This window comes from Anomaloglossus baeobatrachus, chromosome 2 (assembly GCF_048569485.1).
Source record: "Anomaloglossus baeobatrachus isolate aAnoBae1 chromosome 2, aAnoBae1.hap1, whole genome shotgun sequence".
Classification (NCBI taxonomy): domain Eukaryota; kingdom Metazoa; phylum Chordata; class Amphibia; order Anura; family Aromobatidae; genus Anomaloglossus; species Anomaloglossus baeobatrachus.
In genome coordinates, this window is record NC_134354.1 from 261,660,042 (window position 1) to 261,676,667 (window position 16,626).

General features: G+C 45.8%; 1 protein-coding gene across 1 annotated transcript in view; it reads right to left on the minus strand.

Moving 5' to 3' along the window:
- LOC142291335 (plasma membrane calcium-transporting ATPase 4-like) overlaps window positions 1–16,626 on the minus strand; it is a 306,647-nt gene that overhangs the window by 203,801 nt on the left and 86,220 nt on the right. The window contains 1 exon segment of the mRNA XM_075335801.1: window positions 14,227–14,689. Within this exon segment, the coding sequence (XP_075191916.1) occupies window positions 14,227–14,422 (196 nt within the window). The 5' untranslated portion in view covers window positions 14,423–14,689.

Genomic DNA, 16,626 nt, shown 5'->3' on the forward strand with positions numbered 1-16,626 from the left:
ATATGCGTTAGTTAATATCAAATGGGCATAAAGAAGAACTTTGTAAAAGGCAATGGATAAAAATGCAAATGCATTCATGCATCTCATTGATAAATTTCCAAGGTCGAGTGAAACAAAGAGCAATCTATCCTTTCTAGGCATCACCGAAACATGGCTGACACCATCCAACTCTGCCTCCCAGCTGCACTATGCTACGGTGGCCTGCACTTCTCCCACACTCCTCGCCCTGGCAATAGACAAGGCGGAGGAGTGGGCCTCCTTCTTTCTAACAACTACAACTTCACCACAATCCCACCTCTACCCTCCCTCGACCTGCCTTCCTTTGAAGTGCACTCTGTCCGAATCTATTCTCCCTCCAACCTCCAAGTGGCTGTCATATACAGACCCCCGGGCGCCACCACTGCCTTCCTCGACCACTTCTCTGCCTGGCTTCTACACTTTCTCTCTGCTGACATTCCCACCATCATCATGGGTAACTTCAACATCCCCACTGACACTCGCCAACAAGCTGCTTCCAAACTCCTCTCCCTTGCTTCGTCTTTTGGCTTAACTCAGTGGTCCACCTCTGCCACCCACAAAGATGGACACACACTAGACCTTATCTTCACCCGCCTCTGTCCCCTTTCTGACTTCACAACTTCCCCCCTCCCCCTATCTGACCACCATCTTCTGACCTTTTCAGCCCTGTCCTCCTCACCTACCCCCCCTGTCCAGCACCTAGCACATCCCCGCAGAAACCTTGCACACCTCAACATGCACACCCTCGCCGACTCTATCCTCCCACTGTCCTCCATATCGTCCCTCCACGACACAGACAGCGCCACTACTTTCTACAACACCACCCTCACATTAGCTATTGATTCAGTCGCTCCCCTTGTGCATGGCAGAGTGAGACGAATCAATAGACAACCCTGGCACAACAGCCTCACTAAAAAACTGCGGCAAAGGTCTAGGGCTGCAGAGCGGCGGTGGAAGAAAACGCACTCCCAGGAAGACTTCACCACATTCAAAATGCAATTCACACATTTCGTTCAGTCCTCACCTCCGCTAAACACGATTACTTCAGAAACCTCATATCCTCTCTAACACACAACCCCAAACAGTTATTCAACACTTTCAACTCCCTCCTTCGCCCACCACTGCCCCCTCCAACCTCCCTCATCTCTGCAGAAGAATTTGCCACCTATTTCCAAGAAAAAATCGACCTAATAAGGCAAGTCTTCTCTGCTCAGCCACCACAACCCCTTCATGTAGCTGACCACTGCCCCTCCCCCATAAACTTCCTCCCCACCATCACCGAAGGAGAGCTTGCACGTCTGCTCTCAAAAGCGCACCTCACCACCTGCGCACTTGACCCCATGCCATCCCACCTCCTTCCCAACCTCACCACCATCCTTATTCCAGCCTTAACCATCTCTTCAACCTATCTTTAACGACTGGAACCTTCCCCTCTGCCTTTAAACATGCAACAGTCACACCTATCCTAAAGAAACCTTCCCTCGACCCAACCTCTACTACCAGCTACCGCCCCATATCACTACTCCCACTTGCCTCAAAACTCCTGGAACAGCATGTCCATGCTGAACTTTCCTCCCACCTCTCCTCTAACGCTCTCTTTGACAACCTACAGTCCGGCTTCCGTCCACATCACTCCACCGAAACTGCCCTGACTAAAATCACAAATGACTTGCTTACTGCCAAAGCGAACAAGCACTTCTCTATACTCCTACTCCTAGACCTGTCCTCAGCCTTCGATACCGTTGACCACTCCCTCCTACTACAGATCCTCTCTTCCCTTGTGTCAGAGACCTCGCCCTCTCTTGGATCTCTTCATACCTCTCAAATCGCACTTTTAGTGTCTCCCACTCCCACACAACCTCTTCATCCCACCATCTCTCTGTTGGCGTCCCTCAAGGCTCTGTCCTAGGACCCCTACTTTTCTCTATCTACACATTTGGCCTGGGACAACTCATAAAGTCCCATGGCTTCCAATACCACCTATATGCCGACGACACCCAGATCTACCTCTCTGGCCCAGATGCCACATCTCTGCTGTCCAAAATCCCGAAATGTCTATCTGCTATATCCTCCTTCTTCTCCTCTCGCTTCCTAAAGCTCAATGTGGCCAAAACTGAACTAATCATCTTTCCTCCGTCTCACCTACACTCTCTACCTGATCTATCTATTACAATAAATAACACCACGCTCTCGCCAGTACCCAAAGTTCGCTGCCTCGGAGTGACCTTTGACTCTGCCTTATCCTTCATACCACACATCCAATCCCTCACCACCTCCTGCCGTCTTCAACTCAAAAATATTTCCAGAATCCGCCCTTTCCTCAATTGCAATCTACTAAAATGCTAGTGCATGCCCTCATAATCTCCCGCCTCGACTACTGTAACATCCTCCTCTGTGGCCTCCCTGCCAACACGCTTGCCCCTCTCCAGTCCATCCTTAACTCTGCTGCCCGACTTATCCACCTCTCTCCTCAATACCACCCCGCTTCTCCTCTCTGCATGTCCCTCCACTGGCTTCCAATCTTCCACCGTATCCAATTCAAACTTCTAACACTGACCTACAAAGCTGTGCATAATCTTTCCCCTCCGTACATCTCCGAACTACTCTCCCACTACACTCCAACACGTCACCTCCGGTCCTCCCAAGATCTCCTCCTCTCCTCCTCTCTCATTCGCTCCTCACACAACCGACTCCAAGACTTCTCCCAAGCATCCCCAGTCTCCTGGAACTCGCTGCCTCAACACGTCAGACTATCCCCTACTCTTGCAAACTTGAAACGGAACCTGAAAACGCACCTGTTCAGAAATGCCTACAATCTACAATGAACTCGCTGCCGCCCGACCACCGTGCGCAGCTGCCGCCCGACCACCGTGCGCAGCTGCCGCCCGACCACCGTGCGCAGCTGCCGCCCGACCACCGTGCGGAGCTGCCGCCCGACCACCGTGCGGAGCTGCCGCCCGACCACCGTGCGGAGCTGCCGCCCGACCACCGTGCGCAGCTGCCGCCCGACCACCGTGCGGAGCTGCCGCCCGACCACCGTGCGGAGCTGCCGCCCGACCACCGTGCGGAGCTGCCGCCCGACCACCGTGCGGAGCTGCCGCCCGACCACCGTGCGCAGCTGCCGCCCGACCACCGTGCGCAGCTGCCGCCCGACCACCGTGCGGAGCTGCCGCCCGACCACCGTGCGCAGCTGCCGCCCGACCACCGTGCGCAGCTGCCGCCCGACCACCGTGCGGAGCTGCCGCCCGACCACCGTGCGGAGCTGCCGCCCGACCACCGTGCGGAGCTGCCGCCCGACCACCGTGCGCAGCTGCCGCCCGACCACCGTGCGGAGCTGCCGCCCGACCACCGTGCGGAGCTGCCGCCCGACCACCGTGCGGAGCTGCCGCCTGACCTACACCCCACCTATTGTCTCCTCCCCATAATCCTATAGAATGTAAGCCCGCAAGGGTAGGGCCCTCTTCCCTCTGTACTAGTCTGTCTACTGTAACTTGTATACGTATTTTGTATGTAACCCCCTTCTCATGTACAGCACCATGGAATTAATGGTGCTCTATAAATAAATAATAATAATAATAATAATAATAATAATAATAATAAAGGAGAGCGTTTTTATTGGACCTAAGATTCTTAAGCTTCTTCTAGATGAGGAGTTTCTCCATTTGTTGAATGGTAAGGAAGAGGCTGCATGGGTAGCATGCACATTAGTTGTAATTAATTTTTGGGGAAACTCAAGAGCAGATAACTGAAGAGTTGATGGAAAATCTCAAAACATATAAGGTCCTTAGCTGTAACGTCCTTAAAGATTAATTTCTTATATTTGCATCCAGGCTTTTGTTTTCCACCAAAGTGCAGAGCAGTGAGTGATTAACAAGGTGAGATATTTCAGCAAGATATTGCGGCTATAGAGAAAAGACATCAGGGAAAATGGAATATATCATTGCTTGCAGATTACACTTGGAAAATTGTAAGAGATTATTGGATGCAGGAGTACAAGACAGAAGCAAAGCAGAGTTGCCCCTGAATAAGGGCTAAATTTTGTAGTACGATTTCTGTAACTGTTTAGAATTTGCAATAGTGTAGATGTTTTAGTTTTTTGAGCTGTTACTAAGTTCCTCTAAATAAATATCAGAAGACTGGCATAACAAAATATTCTGCATCTTTATATTGCAAAAATAATAATGTTTCAATGTACTGAAACTTTTATGCATTAATTTTATATAGAAAACTCTTTGATATCACAGAAACAAGAGACAACTGAAATGTTCACTGTCGGATTTGAATTCAGGAGGTGAAAATCATAAATGGCTCATTTCATAACTGAGCCTGACAACTTCTGAATATATGTAGAACAGTGGATTTGTACTTCAGTAACCATAGCAACATCTGTGTATATTGCAATCTGACGGTACTCCATTCCAGTGTACACCGACCCGGCTCGTTACATAGCTTTATAGAACTGTACCAGGAAGTATTGATAAATACTCGGCCTTGAATATTTCTAGAGGACAAAAATAAATCTGTTGCTAAGGAAACAAGTATTAACTTTGACAAGTGCACGTGCTAGAAGTTTGAGCAGAAAAGGTTATGTCATTTTGAAATTGTGATTAAGTAAAGTTAACCCTGTCAGGTGAAGACTGGAACTTCCGAAGGAATCTTGTTTTTGCAGAATGATTACACCAGCTCACAACTCTGGGATTGCCCGGCACACACCCAATGAAATCGGCATTGAAATTGCCGATCATGCGCCTTATCATCTCTTTCAGAAGAGAGATTGTAATTGATGGTGTAAAGTCGTGGTATGCAGAAGAGGATAAAAAATGGAACGGATTAGAAGTACTTTTTGATCAATGCAATAAATATATAGAGGTAAAAGGTGATTTTGTTGAATAATATAATATTACTTCAAAAACCGTTGTCTTTTTCTAGGCTAGGTCAACTGTATCTCAATATCCACCGACCAGTGGGAGCAGTAACCTGGCAGTGGCATACAACCACAGGCGGCAGATACGGAGTGCCGCGGATCCAACCACTGTGGATTTTATGTGCTCTGTTATGGTTTTGGCGTTTTTAAATCACATCTTTAATTTCTGACAAATTGCAGTTTGACTTTTTTTTGTCTGCAATTTCACTTCACTTGGAATTTTTGTTCCATATTCCAATAACCCATATGATAAAATGGATGGTGTCATTCAAAAGTACAACTACTCCCACAAAAAACACAAGTCTTCATTTGGCTATGACCGAGGGAGAACAATGTTACGGCTCTTGGAAGAAGGGGATGGAAAAATTAAAGCGCCAAAACGAAAAAAATTGCTTTGTCCTTAAGGGGTTAAGGCCCTGTGCGTACTAGAAAAAGGATTTTTCTCAAGAAATTTCTTGAGAGTGAAAGATTAGCGCACCTGCGTTCAAAAAAACGCACTAATAATGCATGCGTTTTTGGTGCGTTTTTCCGCAGGTTGGTCCCTTTGTTTTTTTACCATTATCTATGGCAAAAAACACAGCTATCTGCAGAGAAGAAGTGACATGCTCATTCTGTTTCTCAAGAAGTTCTGCAGAAAGAATTTTCTTGAGGAAAAAAAAAACTGAGCGCACAGCTAATTTTTTGTCCATAGGTTTTGCTGGGGAATGTCTGCAGAAAGGTTACAACCATTTTCTCAAGAAAGGTCTGCAGCAAAAACGCGGGTAAAACCGCAGTGTGCGCACAAGGCCTAAGGCTATGTGCCCACGGGACTCTGTACCCGCGGATATGTCTGCAGGTACGGCCGTAGATTTCCCGCAGCAGCTCCCCGGAATCTGTAGCTATCCATAGCTGCGGGATTCCAGCAAAATAGCTGCGGAAAACCTGCGGACATTCATGCGACTTACCTGTGGAAGTCCCGGCTATCTCCATTGTGGAGGGCCAGGATTTCCGCAGGTAATTCCGCAGGAATAACTGACATGCAGTTATGTGCAGCTGCGGGACATCCACAGCATGTTCTGCAGCTGCACATACTACAGCATGGACACAGCACTCCCCATGTCCCATAGGATAACATAGGTAGTGTCTCTACTTGCTAAAACATGCGGATTTATCTAGAAAATACAGAAAATCCACAGGTTTTCCACTGCAAAATCTGCAGGTGCGAGCTCCCGTGGGCACATCGCTTAAGACTGTTCGGTTTAATTTAACACAGTCTGAAAGTTAGACACTATTGATATATGAGTGTGTGTCTTAAAGGAAACCTGACACTAGATTCAGCTGCCCTAACCACGGGCCACATTAATCAAAGCCTGGCTGTCTGATTGCAGCCTGTTATGTCCCTCTCTGAAATGCTTGGGAAGCAATTTGGGAACAATGACTAGTCCCCACATTGCTCAAGGTGAATGACAGGACTCTCTCATGTGTGTGCATAAAGACAAACCTATATTAACTAAAGTAGTGAAAGAATGTTCAAACTATGGTTTTCTACGAAAAACCAGAGCCTTTGGCTAGAGATGGGGAACCCCCGATGTTCGTGTTCAGGAGACTTGCCCGAGCTTTTTGTAAAGTTCGAGTTCGGATTCTGTGTCCGAACACTGAACTTGAACTTTACAGTTATGGGATGAGGCGGGGGGTCTGTAAAATAAAGAATATAGTTAATAATAAACATTGTGATTATACTTACAGGTCCCGCAACACGTCCCGTGGACCCGCTGTCTCCCGGCCGCTTCTGTTTCCGGGTCCGAGCCATGGACTCGGGTGAACCATGACGTCATCGTGAACACGGCCGAAAACAGATGAAGACTGCAGAGTGACAAGCGGTGCAGTGAATACCACTGGAAGTTATTGATCAGACCCGGAAGCAGAAGCGGCTAGGAAACAGTCTGCAGGACATGTCACGGGACCTGTAAATATAATCACAATGTTTTTTACTAATGTGCTTTTTTTTCTTCTTTTTTTTTTACAGCCCCTGGACCCGAACTGCAACACGAGCTTCCCAGGAAAGCTCGTGTTCGGGATCGTGTGCATGAACACTATGTGTTCGGTACTGACCACGAACTTTACAGTTCGGGTTCACCCATTACTACCTTTGGCGCAAGAAGGCAGATTCATTCTTCCCATCCTTTGGGCAGCATAAATCCAGTGACTGGTTCTCTAATCTTTCCATGACTATGCAGAAGAAGAACAAAATCAGGTCAATACTATTAGTTGTACTGACGAAAAGCTAATCAACTTTACAGAGTTTAATTCTAGGAATTGGCTACGTCCCTGGGTAATGAGTAGGTCATTGGTGCGAATGGTCAGAGGATCCACTTAATGAGAATCTGTCAACGTTAGTAAATTATTGCCTTATACTTATTACCCTACAATATAACAATTCGAGAACATCGTTTTATTAACTCTACATTGTGCGATCCATTATCTCTCCTAGAAGTAAATGATAAAATATTATGAAGATACAAGTGGGTGCGTTTTGGCATTCAACCCCCTCAGCACTGACTGGACAGTTTCAGGAGATGTCCGACAATGTGGCCATGGTAACATTTTATTTATTCATAGATTACCAGGGGGAATAACTGAGGAAGATTCAGAAGAGATGCTTCAGATGTGTCATTTTATGGGAAATACAAGTACTGTCAGGAGAGCTGAAATAAAACGATAAAAGCCATTTAGCTGTGGCAAATAAGCAGGGAACAGAAACTCTGTGCAATAAGCCTTGGCACTGGATGTGCTTCTTTACTTACACACCAGCCAAAAGACAACTAGGATTCTCTCATCACCAATTATATTGACACACTAGAAAAAAAAAAAAAAAGTTAGCTGGGAGGCAGCTTTATTTATTGGGAATTACTAATGTACCCTGGCACATTCAGCGGCTAGACGAGTATCACTTTTCTGGTACAAATGACAGAATAGAAATACTAAGAGCTTGCTGTTGATGGCCATCAGTATAACAGCTGTGTATTCATTATATACTGCCATGAAAAATGATACAATTATGATTAGGCCTGATGCACATTATTATATGATGACTCAACACTAGTGATGAGCAAACCTGGGTCCGTACCAGACACCTACTGTCCATACATGGCCCCGAACACTGACTTCTCAGGGAAGTCCGTGTTACTGTTCAGGTTCAACCATTGGGTAAGAAAGAAAAAAAAAAGGAAGCAAAATTGGGATTAGAGCAGGAGAATTATAGTTACCAAGTCTCCACATGGCTGTCACACAACATTGACAAATCACCAATGTCATTAACCCCTTATATTACACCAATTGCCACAGCTCCAAGGCAAATGGGAACAGCTAGATAAAGCGCCAGAATTGGTGCATCTAATGGAGGTCACAATTCTGGGTTGGCTGCAGGCTGTTATTTCTAGGCTGGGAGGGGCCTCCCCAGCCTGAGCATACCAGACCCCAGCTGTCCGCTTTATCTTGGCTGGGTATCAAAATTGGGATAACCCCCTCATCTGCGATATGATGAACAGGAACCTCTATTCTGAGGACCCCAGCTACATTGGAAGATGGGAATCGGAATTAGGTTTCAGCCTTACTGAGGATGAAAAACGAAAAGCGTATGTGTTCTCCCACAAGATCTCAGTAGCATGCAATGCCCAGGAAAAGAGCTTTAAGCTACTGGCAAGATGGTATCAATGCCCGGTCAACCTCCATAGAGCCTTCCCTATGGTCCCGGAGGAGTGTTGGCGCTGTGGCTCAGACAAATGTACGCTGCCACACATTTGGTGGGGGATGTAACAAACTGTCCAACTTTTGGACTCAGGCGTTTGCGACCTACAACCAAATGGCAGGAGAAAGCGTAAATCCTTCCATTAAGATCGCCCTTCTGTCTATTTTACAAGGTTCACTGGGATGCCAAAAGAAGCGCCTGTTGCGGTTCTTTTTGATTGCGGCCAGAGCAGTCATTCCACGACACTGGAGGACCACATTGACCCCCGGAATAGGGGAATGGCTGACAGAGCTAACGCATCTTTGTCACATGGAGGAACTCTCCTCTTTGGTATCGGGCAGAAATTAGAAGTTTGCCAAACTATGGCAGCCGTGGATAATGTTCAAGGAGTCCCCTGCATTCAGGAGCCTGTTCTAGTGACAGTGCACAAACAACCCCCCTCTTACCTCCCTCCCGCAACCCCTTGTATAAGTCCCCTCCTTCTCCCCTCTCTTTCTATTCTGCTATCTACTCACTCTATATCTTGACCACTTTCCTAGTAAGGTTCTTCATATAGACAGGCAGGTCTAGCCCTTGGAAAGTAAAAGGTGACAAACAGTACCCTATGAATATGTAATAGTCACACATAACCTATCAAAACACGGGTGGAAGTATATTTTTGTCAGTAATGTATTATGTAGATTATATAACCACCAAGGGTAGCGGCCCACCTACGAAACTTGAAGTGGCTAATATTCTCTTATTTTTTTCTCTGTATGCTTGTTATGTTTAATCTGTTTCTTTTATGGAAATCTTTAATAAAAACTGATTGGTTTAAAAAAAAAAAAAAATTGGGATAACCGCACACTGTTTTTTTTTTAAATGATTTAAATATTTTTTAAAAAAAGTGGATGGGGTCCCGCATATTTTTATACACAGCCAAGAATATGCACACAGCTGTAGGCTGCAGCCTGTAGCTGTCTGTTTTATCTGTGCTGGGTATCAATATACGGGGGACCCTACGCCATTTTTCAAATCATTTATTTTTACCCTCCACAACCAAAGATGCCAGCATTCTGACTGCAAGCAATCACGGACTGTCACAGAAGGTGGGCAAGGAAAGCAGTGAATATGCATGAAAGTTAATTATTGGACCCGGAAGCCGTGCGGGAGACTAAGGGGTACTTGGTGCGATGTCGGTGGGGTCATGTCGAAAGTGACGCACTTCCTGTGTTGCTCTCGACATCGTAGTGTGTAAATCCTAGATGATACGATTAACGAGCGTAAAATCGTCGTAATCGTCTCATCGTTGTAGCGTCAGCGAATTCCATAATTACGCTGACGCGACGGTCCGATGTTGTTCCTCGCTCCTGCGGCAGCACACATCACTGTGTGTGAAGTGGCAGGAGTGAGGAACATCTCCTACCTGCGTCACCGCGGCTCCCGTCGGCTATGCGGAAGGAAGGAGGTGGGCGGGATGTTTACATCCCGCTCATCTCTGCCCCTCTCCTCCTATTGGCCGCCTGCCGTGTGACGTCGCAGTGACGTCGCAGTGACGCCGCACAACCCCCCCTTAATAAGGAGGCGGTTCGCCGGCCAGAGCAACGTCGCACGGCAGGTGAGTGCATGTGAAGCAGCCGTAACACGATAATATTCGCTACGGCAGCTATCACAATGATATCGGAGCTGCGACAGGAGCGGGGACTATCGCGCTCAGCATCGCAGCATCGGCTTGCGATGTCGTAGTGTGCAAAGTACCCCTAAGTGTAATTGTCCTGCTGTAATCCTCATATTTCTTTCTTTTGCAGCCCTCACTAACACCATTTTACAGCACACAAGGTCGGCGCCCCATAGATTTGTATTGGGTTCGGCCTGGAACTAGACTTTTTTTTTTTTTCTTTCTTTTTAAGTCCAACCGGACCCAAAGATCTGTGGGTTCACCCATCTGTACTCGACAGTCCTTTATTAATTTCCTTCCATATGCGTGGCATACATGTGCCAAACGCTAGCTGTGGGTATATAGAGCGGGATCAAAAGCTAAGCCTTCACCATAGCCAGCAGATGCCACTCATGTTATATAGCCAGCAACTACTGGAAGAGCAGCAATCAGAACTCTGCTCATCTTCAATTGCTGCTGTTATCCTGTAAAATGCTGCTACCAATCTCTAAAGGCCCTGTCACACACGCAGCTAAATCTGCGGCAGATCTGTGGTTGCAGTGAAATTGTGGACAATCAGTGCCAGGTTTGTGGCTGTGTACAAATGGAACAATATGTCCATGATTTCACTGCAACCACAGATCTGCCAAAGATTTATCTGTGTGTGTGACAGGGCCTTAACTCTGGCATGCAATCACAGGGCCAGACTGTCCCAGGCACATTTCAGCCTTCTCGGTGAAGCGATAGCGTAGTGCCGATGTGTTGCTATGGTAGGGAGTGCTTGCTGAAGGCTCCCATTGCTGCCATGTTGAGTAGATGGTCACATATTCAAGTCCCCTAAAATGATTGAAAGGGGTTGTTTGGGACTTTAACATTGATGGCCAATCCTCAAGATGGGTCATCAATGTCTGATCAGTGGGTTTGCAATATTATTTTAATCCCTCTATTAAAAGTGAAATTAAGGGGGGAAAAAAATAGCCATAATTACAGTTTATTTTCAGTTGCTTGACCTCGCGCAAAATAAATCATAAACAATAAAAAGGGATCAAAACATATAAAATGTCAGTTTACTAAACAGAAAGAAGGAAACCTTAATACAGTTCTACAGATAAGATTTTTTTCACCATCAAAATGAAAAGAAAAACTACACAAATTTGGCATTGCTATCATGGTTCAGATCTGAAGAATCATGTTACCCCCCCAAAAACAAGTATAAAACAACAATAAGACATGGCGGAAAGAGGTTGATAAAGCATACCATTTTGAATTTGAAGATTTGACCAATTCTTAGAATGAATGCTGTTTATGCCATTTACCTGCAAAGCGGGTGTTCTTGTCTGTTCGCTGTAACAGTGTCAGAAGCACAGCTGTGAAGGAAACCTTCTGAAGGAACCCTAGGCTCTGAGGTTTGGCATCCTAATATTATATACACTACTCACAAAAAGTTGGGGATATTTGGCTTTCGTTGAAATTTCAGGATGATCCTAAAATGCACTCTAACCTTTTCAGGTGGTCTTAATGTGATCTTCTGTAAACTCTTTAATGTTCACGTCCAACTGTTCAATGTTTCACTACTTTCTGCGCAACTTGCTGTTCTCTAACAAGGAGCTTAATGGCAAAATTCACAACAGGTGTTTGATCCATGAATCACCCAGTAAATTTCAGGGTTCAATTAGAATTGGTATTTAAAAAGTCCTCATCAGGCTGTTCACATTTTGACAACATGAGACCATGACGACACCTAACAATCAGCAGTACCTCACCATTGGGAGTCTTCAAGCAGGATGTTCTCAGATGAAAATGGCCACTGAGCTTAGAATGCCACGGAGTGTCATCAGCAGGTTACAACAGAGATACAGAGAGAGTGGAAGAGTCACAGAAAGACAGAAGTGGACATCCTTTGGCCACATGCTACACTGATGACCGATTCATTGTGAGCAATGCCGTTCAGAAACCGATGATGAATGGCACACAATTCGAGGCAGAGGAACTCAAGCATCATGTCAGAACATTCAAAACAGTTTGTCAGTGTAGTTTGCTTGCTAGGCGACCTGCAAGGGTACCTGATCACCCCACCAGGCATAGGAGTATCTACACTGGATAAGGGACCAGTAGGCTTCAGTGCTGTTCACTGATGAAAGTCAGAAATGATGACATCTCCAATATCCTCGGTGGCCAAGTAGGGTGCTATGCATCAGCCACTGTTGTCACAAGACAAGCCTTTGGTGGTGGTGTTACAGTGTGAGCAGGTGCTACTAGTTAATACAGAACTGCTCTACACTTTGTGAATGGTACAGTGACAAGCCCCCTACTGCTTGAAAAACATCATTAATCCAGTTAATGTGCCTCTGCATGAACAACACAGGCCTAATTTAATGTTCTTCATGGACGACAATGCTCTAGCTCATTAAGGTCACATCATTAGGGAATGACTGATGGAGATTGGGGTATCTCAAAATGGAGTGGCCTGAACTTTCTCCAGACCTGAATCAGATAGAAAATCTATGGGATCAGCTGAGTTGTCATGTAGAGGCTCGCAACTCTGTACGCCAGAACCTTAATGACCTGAAGGCCGCCCTTCAAGAAGAGTGGGATGGCATGCCTCAGTAGACAATAACTCCACTTGAAAAGCATGAGACGTGTTTGTCAAGCTGTAATTGATCCTCAAAGCCACATGACATGTTATTGAGACTGACATTTATTGTTGGGGTATACGCACCACTGTTGTTGGGAGATAAGGAAATCACCATTGCATGCTTCTATATAAATGCCCTAGTTTCATGATAAAATATCACTATAGCATGAGCTTTTGTGTTTTCCATAAATTTCACCCTAAACCCAAAAATCCCTAACTTTTTGTGAGCACTGCATATCAGTATGTGTTTGTATTATATAATTAGGTTAGGGTACAAGCCCACGATCCTGACACCTGTGTCCTGGATGCAGCATGTCCTCTCTTGCAGGGCCACGAGTATTCTCTGCAGGAGACCGCAGCAGCCCGTGCCCACGATCAGGGTTCGGGCAGCTGCTGACTTTCTCTCTGTTCTCCCTGCGGAGAACACTCGCGGTTCCGCAGTCTAAATTGACATGCTATAGCTCGGGAAGCCGCACCGCACATCAGTTTACGCAGTGGGAAACACAAGCACAGTGGGTATAGGATTTCTATAAACCACTGTGCTTGTACTGTACGACGACGCGTGAAGACACTGCATCCAAAACGCGGTGAACACTGATCGTTTGTTCTACAAACAAGACCAGAATGTTCTGTTCTAAGTCTCGCTCCGACAATTAGTATACAGATGTCACACTTCATACCCTTTATTCCACACATATGATTAACAGAAAAATGTGTCATCAAATAAAAGTACAACTCCAGTTCCCTGACCGCTGCAACCAATCGTTGGCCTTAGCAGTCACTTGACTGGAGAAAAAAAAAAAAAAAAACAACCAAGACTGGAAGTGACTTTTCCAGTGTAAGTTTCTGGAGCATAAGAATGAAACACCATGGCCTTTCCTTGTAAATGACCCTTCTGGCTTACGAGTAGAGTGTAGAATGAGCAGTCAGGTCTCATTTGTTGTGACGTCACTGAGAAGAGCAGGAGAACGGTGCTGGACAATGGGGAGCGCGGCGGTAGGTCAGTATATCATCACACTCAAACTACAATAAAAAATGTAGTGCAGGTTTAAAAACTGGAATTAAAGAGCAGGATATTAACCCCTGTGTTCTGTCGATAAAATTTTCGGGTCAAATTTGGATTATCAACTTAAAAAGCACCACACAATGTTTCTCCACATTTCCTACCAAGAGAATTGCAATAAGCCAGGAGGCACCACAATAATTATGGGGTTTATTTTCATTTAGCCAAAAATGTTCATTCAACAGCTGCAAATACATTTACACTTTGCGATAATTTACTATACCTTCAACTGGAGAGGTCTTTAGCCTTCGACAGATGCTGCTCACTCCACCGTAGTTGTCCCTTATCCGATTCACTGCTTCTCCACTCCGCAACTCCATAAGGTCCCGCAGTTCCTGCACATTGCACCCAAAGTCCCCTTCATAGCTGCCATCATTGACAGAATTAGAAGGATGATGATCTGTAGAATTGTTTGCCATTTTGTGAATGTGATTCCACAGGAGTCTGTGCACCACTTAACTTATCTCCTCTTTCTTTTAGGCTTAATTCTTTTCAATGTTCCTGTATTCCTACGACGTATGAGAAGTTTTCCTTGGGGGATTTCTTAGTCTATACCACTCTCCTTTCACACATCTCCAATGAGTGCTTTAGGATCGACAATGTAACCAGGATGCACATATTACAGGGGTGATCTGTTAGGTTATCCTGACGCTCCTGAAGAAGACCCGAAATAGAGGACGTAGGTGCTGAGGAAGAAAAAATGAAAGACCAGTCAGTGGCATGAAAACATAGCGTTACAGTGGAATATAACATGACTTTAAGGCTTTGTGCGCACTAGAAATGTGAAGTTTCTCTAGAAAATTTCTTGAGAAACTTCTGGGAGTGGAAGATTTCCGGACCTCCGGAAAAAATCCGCACCAAATCCGCATGCGGATTTGCCGCGATTTTCCCGCAGGTTGCTCCCTGCGGATTTTGCAGGCTGTACTGCCGAAATCCGCAGGGTACCTGCGGAAAATAATTGACATGCTCATTTTCGCAAGAAATTTTCTCAAGAAATTCTTCAAGGAAATTTCTTGAGAAAAATCCGCAGTGTGCGCACAGCTATTTTTTTTTCACATAGGATTTGCTGGGAAATGTCTGCACAAAGATTGCAGACATTTCTCAAGAAATTTCCGCGGCAAATCCGCGGGTAAATCCGCGGGTAAATTGGTCTAGTGCGCACATAGCCTTAGGCCATGTTCCCATGATGACTATTTGGTGAGTTTTTGAGGCTGTAGATTTTCTACAGCATTTCTGAACCCATTAGCTAAATTAGGGTTACTTGCAATTTTAACTTTGCATTTTTTGTCTCTTTTTCTTATGTCAGACTTTAAATAAAGCTGCTTTGTTTTTGATACATCCTGGTATTTGGCTCAGATAAAACTGTATTGATAGAGTCAAGTGTGTATTACAGTATTACATTCGGTAATTTTGCGTTTATGGAGCGGGAACCCACGACAAATGTATAAGATTTTTTACCTGAAGATTTTCTGTATTTGATACAATTCTATAGGGAAAATCTGCACATAAAATTACATACCCGCAACAGAAGTTGACAAGTTGCAAATTTCAAATATTCACCGCATGTCAGTTTACCCAGAAATATAAAAACAAAAAAAATAAAAGCACAGTGGGCATGAGATTTCTATATATTCACTTTACTGGAAGTGTAAGACAATGGGGTTTTTTTGAACAGTGAAAATAAACAGCGGGGGGCGTGTCCAGGATGCTGGGGGGGCGTGTCCAGGATGCTGAGCTGAGTGGACATGGGGAAGAGGAGCTCCTGTTGACCCTCAGCTAAATCAGCACTTATCATAAGCATAAACCTACTCACCGGCTCTCAGGATGGGACCACGGAGGATTAAACCATCGCAGCAGGCATCGGTGCCCCCCCCGCTGCACACCACGGCGCTGGATACTTTCTTGGGCCTGGAACAGGGTCCAGGGGAGGCCCGGACGCCATCTTTCCAGGAGCATGGAGGGGAAATGGAGGCACTGGCCCGGCCTGCTAAGCAGCAAGAGAAGGAGGAGTGGGTGAGCGGGGACACAGGGGGGAGTGGAGGAATCTCTGCAGCAGATCCAACAGGGGATGCCTTGGCTCAGCAGCCCTGCACTGCATCAGATCCTCAGGCACAGCAGCAGCAGGCCCAGGAGCACATAGTGGCTGTGGGAGATAAGGTGGAGGTCGGGGGGCAGCCCTCCCCACTGCCGGGAGAAGGGACTGCAGCTACAGCTGGTAATATCAGGGAACAGAGCAGCCTGCTTCCACCCTCTGGGCCTCGGTGTGGAGATCAACTTCCCCAGCTTTCCCAGCACCAGACTAAAACTCCAGTGTCTATTACTGCAGGTGCTCACCTTAAAGGGCCAGACACCTTCTATAAGGACATGCATGATTTCATAAGTAAACTTCCTTCTAAAGAGGACTTTCAATGCCTCATACATGAGGTTAAAGCAACTTGCAGGTCAGAAATAGCTGAAGTGAGGAGAGATTTGCAGCAATTGTCTGGCAGAATTGAATCCCTGGAGGAAGAGCATGACATCACCAGATCCCATGTATCAGAATTACACAAACTGGCAACATCGCAACAAAAAATTATGGAGGATATGCAGTCTCACATAGAGGATCTCGACAACAGAGGACGCC